The 12,450-nt window shown below is 43.1% G+C and overlaps 1 protein-coding gene across 1 annotated transcript in view; it reads left to right on the top strand.

Moving 5' to 3' along the window:
- LOC120990673 (zinc finger protein 585A-like) overlaps positions 1-12,450 on the top strand; it is a 1,368,789-nt gene that overhangs the window by 1,330,996 nt on the left and 25,343 nt on the right. The window contains exon 4 of the mRNA XM_040419583.1: positions 2,797-4,280. Within this exon, the coding sequence (XP_040275517.1) occupies positions 2,797-4,280 (1,484 nt within the window). The remainder of the gene's footprint in view (positions 1-2,796; positions 4,281-12,450) is intronic.

Here is a 12,450-nt window from a genome sequence, read left to right as displayed (position 1 = left end):
TCGTGGGTTATCACTGATGTTAAGAAACGTGAGGAATCAGCCCAGAACTACAAGGGAGGAGCTGGTCAATGACATGAAGAGAGCTGGGACCACAGTTTCAAAGGTCACTGTCGGTAGAACACTACGCCGTCATGGTTTCAAATCATGCATTGCACGGAAGGTTCCCCTGCTCAAGTCATCACATGTCCAGGCCTGTCTGAAGCTTTCAAATGACCATCTGGATGATCCAGAGGAGGCATGGGAAAAAGTCATATGGTCAGATGAGACCAAAGTAGAACATTTTGGTCTAAACTTCACTCGTGTTTAGAGGAAAAAGAAGGATGAGGTGCATCCCAAGAACACCATCCCTACTGTGAAGCATGGCGGTGGTAACATCATACTTTGGGGTGCTTTTCTGTGAAGGGGACAGGATGACTGCACTGTATTAAGGAGAGGATGAATGGGGCCATTTATTGTCAGATTTTGAGCAACAACCTCCTTCCCTCAGTCAGAGCATTGAAGATGGGTCGTGGCTGGGTCTTCCAACATTAAAACGACCCGAAGCACATAGCCAGGATAACCAAGGAGTGGCTCCGTAAGAAGCATATCAAGGTTCTGGAGTGGCCTGGCCAGTCTCCTGACCTAAATCCAATAGAACATCTTTGGAGGGAGGTGAAACTCCATGTTGCTCAGCGACAGCCCCGAAACCTGACAGATCTAGAGGAGATCTGTGTAGAGGAGTGGGCCAAAATCCCTGTTGCAGTGTGTGCAAACCTGGTCAAGAACTACAGGAAACGTTTGACCTCTGTAATTGCAAACAAAGGCTTCTGTACCAAATATTAACACTGATTTTCTCAGGTGTTCAAATACTTATGTTCAGCAGTGCAAGACAAATACTATCTTTAGAAATCATTCAATGTGATTTCCTGATTTATTTTTTTATTTTTTTTAATGCAGGTGGGAATGCACCTACAATGTGAATTTTATACCCCTCCATGATTTCTAAGTGGGAAAACTTGCAAAATCGCAGGGTGTTCAAATACTTCTGTTCCACACTGTATGCAGTGTATACACGTGTGTGCAGTGACATGTAATGGAGGAGCACCAGCCTCTTATATCACAAGGTAAGAGCCGTCATATGCAGTGTATACACGTGTGTGCAGTGACATGTAATGGAGGAGCACCAGCCTCTTATATCACAAGGTAAGACCCGTCATGTGCAGTGTATACACGTGTGTGCAGTGACATGTAATGGAGGAGCACCAGCCTCTTATATCACAAGGTAAGAGCCGTCATGTGCAGTGTGTACACGTGTGTGCAGTGACATGTAATGAAGGAGCACCGGCCTCTTATATCACAAGGTAAGACCCGTCATTTGCAGTGTGTACAAATGTGTGCAGTAATATGTAATGGAGGAGATCCACAAGTTAGACTCTTTAAAGGGATTCTGTCATCAGATTTAACCCCTCTAACCTAAACAAATGCTCATGTCCAGACTAATAAGAAGAATCCTAAGCTGGCCTTATTAAACCTCACTGTGGCTCTATTTGCCCAAAAAACAGGTTTTTATAACCTGTCAATCACTTACTTAAGGTGTCCAAGGGGAGGTCCGTTAATACAGGGTGCCCGGCCGCACCCCTCGCCGTCCGGTGCTCAGTGCCGCCTTCCCTGTCTTCAGCGCAGCCTTCTTGAGCGAAGTGCGCATGCGCCAGCCTGATGCGCACTTCGCTCAACCCTGATATGACCTGCAGATTGGCGCTGATCCTAGTGCGCAGGCGCGGGATCTGGCAGATGGACCGTGAGGATTGCGGAGGTGTAGAAGGTGGCGCTGAAGATAGGGAAGGCGGCGCTGGGCACCAGACGGCGAGGGGTGCGGCCGGGCAAACTGTATTAACGGACCTCCCCTTGGGCACCTTAAGTAAGTGATTGACAGGTTATAAAAAACAGTTTCTTGGGCAAATAGAGCCACAGTGAGGTTTAATAAGGCCTGCTTAGGATTCTTCTTATTAGTCTGGACATGAGCTTATGTTTAGGTTAGAGGGGTTAAATCTGATGCCAGAATCCCTTTAAACAACATGTTAGGCCCCTGCATTTGCTTTATGAGTCCTATTGATAGGCTCCATTCACCTGAAGGACTTTAGAAGGTTTCCTGCTGGATTTATTCTCCTCCAAGAGCTGCTGGGGATATCTGGGGACAGATGCCTCTTTTTGATGCAGCAGATGATTGGTGAGTTCTTCATCACTTCCTTGGCCCAGTTACTAGAGAAGAGGATAGGAGGATCCATTGTCTGGCCCTTCTATTCCTGGATGATCGAGTGGCTAGGGTGTGCTAGGGATTCCACACTGGGCATCTGACTGTAACAAGGCAGTGCCAAAGTAGATCACTTCTCCACAGTGGTAACGTATGGACAACAACAATGGTGCTGGTTGTAGTACTTCTTCTTTCTGTATCTCTTTAAAGTCTGCAGAACCTTAGGCATGCAGAGAGGTTCATGTTAAATGCTTCTGCAAGTTCCCTGGCTAAGGGGTGCCAATTTAAGATACAGGCCAAACCATCTAAAATGTGAAGGGTTGCTTTAGCAATGCTCACTCTCATGGCAGTATGGTCTCTCTCATTGCATGGTCTTGTAGACTTTCTCTCTCTTGATACTTTGTCCATTCATGATTCCATACCTGTGGATCCACATCTGACCAGCAAAAAAATGCGGCTCGGATACGGACCGAAACCATGGTTTGTGTGCATGAGGCCTAATAGGAATGTTATAAGTCTGTCTACGCTGTAGATTAAAAAAATAAAAATAAATTCTATTTTAACAGAAAATCCCAGTAAGAATTCTGAGGGAAACTTCATGTTATCACTAAATTATAAAGCAGAAGATGAAGATGTCATGCAGCACTCTTCAGGAGAAAAGGCACATCTAGGGCTTCACAGTACAGATCTATCATGTAATCTCCCTAATCATGAGGGACCTTTTCCTGACCAATCATGGATTGTAACAAGTACAGGTCACAAAAAGGGTAAAAGGTTTCACTGCGATAAAGCGTTCACAAAAAGATCAAGACTTTCTACACACAGAAGATGTTACACAGTGAAGAAACCACACTTCTGTTCAGAATGTGGGAAGTGCTTTACAAGTAAACTATATCTTGTTAAACATAAGAAACTTCATACAGGAAAGAAACCTCATACATGTTCAGAATGTGGGAAATGTTTTACACAGAAATCAAATCTTGTTTCTCATGAGAGAATTCACACAGGAGAGAAGCCATATTCATGTTCAGAATGTGGGAAATGTTTCACACAGAAATCACACCTTGTGAAACATGAGAGAATTCACACAGGAGAGAAACCATATTCATGTTCAGAATGTGGGAAATGTTTTAAAGATAAATCAGTTCTTGTTTGCCATGAGAGAGTTCACACAGGAGTGAAGCCGTATCTATGCTCAGAATGTGGGAAATGTTTTAAAGGAAGAACACATCTTGTTACACATCTGAGAATGCACACAGGAGAGAGGCCGTATTCATGTTCAGAATGTGGGAAATGTTTTGTAAAAAAATCAAGTCTTGTTAAACATGAGAAGCTTCACACAGAAGATAAACCACATTCACGTTCAGAATTTGGGAAATGTTTTATAGATGTATCAAGTCTTGTTAAACATGAGAGAATTCACACAGGAGAGAAGCCGTATTCATGTTCAGAATGTGAGAAATGTTTTACACAGAAATCACACCTTGTTAGACATAAAAGAATTCACAGTAGAGAGAAACCATATTCATGTTCAGAATTTGGTAAAAGTTTTACAGATATATCAAGTCTTGTTAAAGATGAGAAACATCACACAAGTGAGAAGCCATTTTCATGTTCAGAATGTGGGAAATGTTTTATACATCAATCATATCTTGTTAGACATGAGAGAATTCACACAGGAGAGAAGCCGTTTTCATGTTCAGAATGTGGGAAATGTTTTACAAATAAATCACATCTTGTTACACATGAGAGAATTCACACAGGAGAGAAGCCATATTCATGTTCCAAATGTGGGAAATGTTTTACATATAAATCAAGTCTTGTTTCTCATGAGAGAAGTCACACAGGAGAGATGCCATTTTCATGTTCAGAATGTGGGAAATGTTTTCAAGCTAAATCAAATCTTGTTGCACATAAGCGAGTTCACATGGGAAACAAATCACATTTATGTTCAGAATGTGGGAAATTTTTTACAGAGAAATCAAGTCTTGTTAGACATGAAATAATTCATAGAGGAGAGAAGCCATTTTTATGTTCAGAATGTGGGAAACGTTTTACACAAAAGGCAAGTCTTGTTGCACATCAGAGAAATCACACAAGAGAGAAGTAGAGATGAGTGAATTTCTTCAGGTACAAATAAATTTAACTCAAATTGAAAGTGCCAAGATTGAGTGTTCACAAAGACATGATTAAACATTTGACATAATAGCAGCAGCGCGTGTAGCCAGCCAGGAGTAAGCTGATTGGTGGATGTGGTGAAGCAGCCGTTCCCGCCGGTGATCTCCACCAGTCGGCAGTGCAGAGGAGAATGGCTCTCCTCTGGAATCGACCCTTGCTGCGGATCGTGCAGTTTGGAGGCATTTAGATTCACTGAATGCTTCACTCCCGCCGCTGTCTGCACTATAGCATGCCTCACTGCAGCTTCCGCCCGTCCTGCACCACAGCATGCCTCACTCTCTCTGCTGCCCACCCGCACTACAGCTTGCCACTGCCAGACGACCAACACCTCTTCTGAAATGCACTGGCCACCATGATTTTGGCACATCTGCTTTGTAAGACGCACTAACTCCCCCCCATTTTAGGAGTTGGAAAAGTGCATGTTATAAAAGAAAAATACGATACATCACAAATAGTGATGAGTGGCAGGGGCAATATTCGAATTCGCAATATTTCGAAATTCATGATCTTCAGGCATTATTTTCTTGATTGCGAATATTCGCATAAAAATTCGCATGAACTGCTATTTAAAAAAAAAATAGAATATTTGCGATTACGAATATATTTAGCGATTTTCTAAATATTCGCGAATTCTCGAAGTGCCGATATTCGCTATTAAAATTCGCAATTCGAATATTCGTGATCAACACTAATCACAAACTGACATTTCCCGTCTGTTTGAGTAAATCTAGCCAAGGTTGACATAGCACATGACCACCTTCCCACTGGAAAAGCCTGATCTAAATTGAATATGATAAATTTCAAAATGGTGGTCGAACAACAAATAATGCAGCCTCTATGCCAATTAATAATTTCATAGATTGGAAGTCAATTTTCTACTAATTGCACCAGTGAAAACTTTGTGTCCAGACTTTTGCCTCACCCTGTACTTTTTATAATAAAAATGGTCCAAAAATGATCTCTTTTGGGAGAAAGTGTTTGGCTCTGTTTATACATGCACTGTGGTGTCAGAAGAAGCAATGGCTTGTTTTTAACAAGCATTCCAAAATGTATCCCTCTTTTGGGAGCAACAGCAGTATAGTATTGACCCTGATAGTCAAGGCAGAAAATGTCCATGTAGGGGTATTACTAAAGGCAGCAATATAGTATGGAACCTGATGAACAAGGCAGGAGATCTAAGGCCTTGTATGGGTAGTAGTAGCCACAGCAGTACAGCATGAAACCTGATAAACAAGGCAGGAGATGTGTCATTATATAGGAGTAGTAATAAAGGCAGCAGTACAGTATGAAACACCATAAACAAGGCAGGACTTCTGAGGCTGTGCGATCTCTGTAAGACGGGTCCTAACACTAAATACTACCTGTTATGCGCCATAATGTTCAGGAAGTGTTTGATCCAAATGCATGCTGGGTCCACTCTGCCTTTTACCATTTTTGGTGCCAAAATGGCCTCCATTACTTACAAGGGATGCAGGTACCAACATCTGGTTTGCAGGGTGCTGTTGCATTCCATTTTTTTCTCTATGTTTTTAGCCATGGCAGCGTGCACCTGCGCATTGGGAGGTGCTGACTAACCCCCTTTTCTTTGCAGATTTACAGCGCTGGAGGTGTGGCACTCCAGCTAGTTGTGCAATCCTGATTAGCCTGTCTGCCCCATAGACTGATTTGAATTAGTCTCAGTATAAAGCTGTAGCCTGCTCTCACTACATTCATTGGAAGCTGTCTGGCACAAGGAAAGGTATGGAGTGGGCTCGGCATGCATGTTGGTACCTGTATCCTTTGTAAGTAATGGAGGCCATTTTGGCACCAAAAATGGTAAAAGGCAGAGTGGACCCAGCATGCATGTGGATCCAACACTTCCTGAACTTTATGGCGGCCATTATGGCGCATAACAGGTAGTAGTGTTAGGACCCGTCTTACAGAGATCGCCTTGACGTTTGGCAGACGGGCTCAAATGGTTTTGTACAAAATGCATTTGCCAAGCATCTCACTTTATAAATAAGCATAGCATTAGCACTATAATGTTTTTTGTGACTATGGCATTATTGTACTTTATCTGGTTTGCAGGGTGCTGTTGCATTGTCGGTTTTCTCTAATCTTCACAGATTTTCACAAATGTAATGTTTTCCATGCTTTTGGGGGATAATTTTGTCAGCTTTGGTGTGATACTGCCATCTGGTGAGCTGAATACCCTCTCTGACAGCACACTGGACGCTGGACAAGACAGTACACCAATAACAAACTGGGTCGATTCCTGCCACCCAGAAGTCCATGGGGCCAGGGTAGGTGCTAAAAAAGAGAGCACAGTCCAGGAACAATGGACCCTGGTTGTTTAGGTGGTGCCAATCAGTTTGCTGATGTGTGCTAGGTTGCTGCAGTGGTTGAAAAAACCTATTCAGCAAATTATATTGGCTGCTTCTTGACAAGGTGGTCAGCGACAAATGGACTGTTATATACTAGCTGACCCTGTCTGCTGGAGAACTGCACCTCCCTGACTATATTTACACTGACTGCGACTATATTTACACTGACTGCAGTGAGCGCTGACAGCACTTCTCTCCTCTGTGTGCCCGGTGGCTGGTTGGTTTGTGAGCGCACCAGGGAGGTAGATGACAGCAGCTTTACATTATATAGGGGCAGTTTAATGGATGTATGCAGTAGGGAAAGCACCGCACAGTGAGCTGTCTTCTACAGTGCACTAAACACTGAACTTCTGAGCCTGTTTTTTTTTTTATATAAAAAAGGGACCTATATTATTTAAAGGGAATCCGTCCTTAGGTACCTGTAACTAAAATCAGCTGCATGTTTCCAAGTGCACCAGCCATATACAGCGCATGTGCCAAATGCACTGCAAGACTTCAGGGCCAGGTAGGAGTCTGTCTACATTGCCTGCTCCTGTCAGTCAAATGGGGGGGAAGGGGCGTGAACATAAAGGCAAGTGAGTGAAGCTTCGGGTGCAACACTGACACCTTTGTTGCACCCAGGGGCTAATCTGCATACAATGTAAAGCATTATTTCTCTGAATTGGGAGTATGGAGAAGGATGCGACATGAGTATTACACTCACCGGTAATCCGGTTTCCTGGAAGTCCCCATGACAGCACATCCTGAGACTGACTTCCTCTGATAGGAAATGAAAAAACACAGAGAGGTTTAAATTCCCTCCATCACCAGTGTATTTTCAACAGAAACCAGGATAAAGGGATACTAAATGGGAAACATAGAAAAAATAGGATGGGAAATATGTGCTGTCATGGAGACTTCCAGAGAACCAGGTTACCGGTGAGTGTAATACTAATTTTCCCAGTCGTCTCCATGACAGCACATCCTGAGAATTAACAAAGAACAAAAAAATTAGGGAGAGGCTACAGCACAGTGGACCTTGAGCACAAATGGAGCTTTTTGATTCCATTCTTCCTTCATTTGGGCTGCACGACTGAATAAATACATTCTTGTCAATTCTCCAACTTTTTGTTGCCTCTGAATGTTGTAGGACTGACATCCAGGTTATGGAATCTGACTTCTTGTTCCCTACTAGGCTTGGCACAAAAATAAGTTATTATGTTGTCTTGAGATCTATGAAAGGAGGTAACTACCTTGGTTAGGAAACGGAGGTCTAGTGTGAAAATACATTTTTCTTCAAAAACTCTCCAGAAAGGATCCTGAATGGAAAGGGCTTGGAGCTAGACACCTAAGATATATCAGAGAGGCAGGTATTCTATAGAGCACTCAGAGCTGAGACCTGAACTCTGAGGGTGCTTAGGGCAAGGCCCAGGTCTAAGTCTTCCTGAAGGAAATCCAAAATGAGGGGAATATTAGGAGATGATTGGTTAAAACTCCCACCACACCAGGATGCAAACTTTTTCCATACTGTTAAGTAGGCTTTAGACCTGTTTGATTTTCTGCTGAGCAACAATGTTTGTATCACTCTCTTAGACAGACCTAATCTAGGCAGGATGTATTATTCAGAATCCACACCGATAGCTTGAACATACTGGGACTGGGGTGGTAAATTGGTCCCTGGGATAAAATGTCTGATCTTTGGGGCAGAAGAATGGGGTCCTCCCGACTGAGGGATCTCCGGAGCCCGAACCACCCCGTCTAGGCCAGAAAAGGGGCCACTAGAATCAGAGTGCAGTTTTCTGACTGGAATCTTTGCAGAACTCTGGGGATTAGTGGAAAAGGGAGGGAATGCGTAGACCAGTTTGGAGGTTCAGTTGTGACTGAAAGAATCTACTTCCGCAGGAGAATCCCTGTGATTGAGAGAGAGGTAAAGAGGAACTTTGTGGTTCTTTCCTCAGGTAAACAAGTCCAGAAGAGGAGTTCCCCACAGATCCTTGATCATCTGGAAGGCTTCCCGACCAAGGGACCATTGGCCTGGATTTATTAATTGCCGACTTGCTTTTACATTGAGCCACCCTTTTAAGTGCACCACAGCTATGGATGCTACGTTCTTCTCTGCCCAGCTGAAGATTTGCTGTGACAGGTTTTGCAGGTGGCTGTGTCTTATCCCTCCTTGGTTTTGAACAAATGCCACTGCTGTCGGATTCTCTAAATTGATCCAGACATGACAATCTCTTGTTTAATCTTGGGTTGCTTTCAAGGCTTCCCAAATAGCTCGTAGTTCCTTGTAACCGGGTCCCCTGAAAGGCCTCCTGGACTGTCTGGGCTCCGCAGCCCATGGAACTGGCATCTGTTGTCAATGAAAATATTTCTTCTTGCTTCCAGAAGATTCCATTATATTTCTTTTATACACTTACAGTTGCAAGAAAAAGTATGTGAACCCTTTGGAATGATATGGATTTCTGCACAAATTGGTCATAAAATATGATCTGATCTTCATCTAAGTCACAACAATAGACAATCACAGTCTGCTTAAACTAATAACACACAAAGAATTAAATGTTACCATGTATTTATTGAACACACCATGTAAACATTCACAGTGCAGGTGGAAAAAATATGTGAACCCTTGGATATAATAACTGTTTGAACCTCCTTTGGCAGCAATACTTTCAACCAAACGTTTCCTGTAGTTGCAGATTAGACGTGCACAACGGTCAGGAGTAATTCTTGACCATTCCTCTTTACAGAACTGTTTCAGTTCAGCAATATTCTTGGGATGTTTGGTGTGAATCGCTTTCTTGAGGTCATGCCACAGCATCTCAATCGGGTTGAGGTCAGGACTCTGACTGGGCCACTCCAGAAGGCGTATTTTCTTCTGTTTAAGCCATTCTGTTGTTGATTTACTTCTATGCTTTGGGTCGTTGTCCTGTTGCAACACCCATCTTCTGTTGAGCTTCAGCTGATGGACAGATGGCCTTAAGTTCTCCTGCAAAATTTATTGATAAACTTGGGAATTCATTTTTCCTTCGATGATAGCAATCCGTCCAGGCCCTGACGCAGCAAAGCAGCCCCAAACCATACTTCACAGTTGGGATGAGGTCTTGATGTTAGTGTGCTGTGCCTCTTTTTCTCCACACATAGTGTTGTGTGTTTCTTCCAAACAACTCAACTTTGGTTTCATCTGTCCACAGAATATTTTGCCAGTACTGCTGTGGAACATCCAGGTGCCTGTAAATGTGCAGCAATGCTTTTTTGGACAGCAGTGGCTTCCTATGTGGTATCCTCCCATGAAATCCATTCTTGTTTAGTGTTTTACGTATCGTAGATTCGCTAACAGGGATGTTAGCATATGCCAGAGACTTTTGTAAGTCTTTAGCAGACACTCTAGGATTCTTCTTCACCTCATTGAGCAGTCTGAGCTGTGCTCTTGCAGTCATCCTTACAGGACGGCCACTCCTAGGGAGAGTAGCAGCAGTGCTGAACTTTATTTATAGACAATTTGTCTTACCGTGGACTAAGGAACAGCAAGGCTTTTGGAGATACTTTCATAACCCTTTCCAGCTTTATGCAAGTCAACAATTCTTAATCGTAGGTCTTCTGAGAGCTCTTTTGTATGACAAAAAGTAATCTAAGTACAGTATGGGATAATAACAAAATAATAGCAAAGACAGGTGCACTCTGCGGTCTTACTAAACCCTCAAACTGATGTTAAAATTGAGAGATTAGCCAACATATACTATGGTGTAGGACATGTCTGAGCCCGAGCATCGCGCCAAGGTTTCTCAAGTAGCTCTGGGACCTAACACTCACCTACCTGCGCCGTATGGGCACTACCAGGAGCCAGTGGGCAAATTACAGGAGCATGCGGCCGACTCACAAACAACTCACCAGTTACCTCCAGCATGTAGCCATGCTTGCAATGGGAGGAGTCTGCGAGTCCCACTCAAGACTGGCTGATAAGGCCCAGGCCTCACAGAGTGCACCTGTCTTTGCTATTATTTTGTTATATTGATTACCACATCCACATAATTGCTATCTTGTGTAGGATGTCTATTGTGGTACTTGTGGTTCGCTGCGGGCATCCTCCTTTCTGCTGGGGATCGTCATTAGCAACGGGCCACAAGTGCAGGATTTGCTCCCCTATATATATGCACAACTGCATGTGGGTTTGAGCATTTCCTGCTTGGTTAATGCCACGCCATTCTTTTCAGTTTGTACAGTATGGGATAACTAGTATCCTTTTTTTGCCTAAGGGTTGCTACTACCTCTACCATAATCTTGGTGAAGATTCTGGGTGTAGACGAGATCGCAGTAATGTCACGCGAGAATCCAAGATGGATTTTTGTGCGACTGTTGAGTAACAGTCGCAGCATGTCGAATTTTGCAGTGCAATGCCATAGACTCGCATTCTAAAATACGTTGCAGTGTAGTTGTACCCTATATGTCGTGTGACACATGTCGTCGTGTAGCCCTAGCTTTAGGGTGTCAGCAAGCAGGGAGAAATTACTTTGGTCAATTTAAATGGTTCTAAAAGAAAGTACTGGATGTGGATTCGAGCTGTAGGATTTTCATATGGGTCTGAGATGAACACTCTGAAATTGCTCCTAACACCCATCTTGTCTGCAGCCTTTGGCCTCATGCACACGACAGTGTTTTTTCACTGTCAGTGATTTGGCTTCAGTGGTCCGTGTCCGATTTTGCTTCAGTTGTGTTTCCTTGTGTCTTTCTTTTTTTTTTTGTCCGACAGGGGAAAAAAAAGGAAGGTTAATGAAAAGTGTAATTTTATTGCACCAAGGTCTTGTAGAAAAAAATGGACATGGATGACATACCAGTTGTGCATCCATTTTTTTTTTGACGGACCTATTGACTTGAATGGGTCCGTCCTCCGTTTTTCACTGACAAGAATAGGACAGGTTATATTTTTTCGACGGACTGGAATCACGGATCACGGACGCGGAGAAAAAACGGAGGACTATCAGTTTTTTTTCACAGCTCCATAGAAATGAATGGGACCTCCACTAAACTGTGAAAAATGACAGAACGGACGCGGATGCACACAACGGTCGTGTGCATGAGGCCTTTCCCAGCCAGTGCTACCTGACAACTAAATGTTTTCTTTACAGGTAAAGCTAGCAATGTGATACACTTACCCAACTGTAAAGGGGGAATATTAATCACCAATATTTATGCAAATATCGATAATTAATATTCATAAATGGGAGGAGCCATCTAGTGATAACTCCGCCCATTTATGCCTTTATATAACAATTACAATACTTTCGCTATGCTCTACACTGATCACTTATGCTAACTGCATGCGCCTTACTAACTTGCTACCGCTAACAAGTACACGCTACACAAAAGGGTATAAATATAACAGTATTTATTACACCAAGCAATACACTAACAATACACTATGCACGCAGTACACTACAATACACTACGCACGCAGTACACTACAATACAGCACTAAATATACAATCCTAAACTACACTACACATTCCCAATTCCACCCATCAACTAACTATACAATTTACACATTCAAGTATATGAACCCACCCCACCTGACTATTCACTGTCCCTACGGGGTATGACGAAGGGTTAAAAGGATTTGTTTGCAGAGCAGAAGCATGCTCTACAGGACCAGGGTAACCACTAGGGGTTAATCAGGGTTAGGGTTCCAGGGGTCAGTAGGGG

The sequence above is a fragment of the Bufo bufo genome, chromosome 2, assembly GCF_905171765.1.
Source record: "Bufo bufo chromosome 2, aBufBuf1.1, whole genome shotgun sequence".
In the NCBI taxonomy this organism is placed as follows: domain Eukaryota; kingdom Metazoa; phylum Chordata; class Amphibia; order Anura; family Bufonidae; genus Bufo; species Bufo bufo.
Note: the sequence above shows the minus strand (reverse complement) of the source record. Positions and strands in the feature narration are given on the sequence as shown.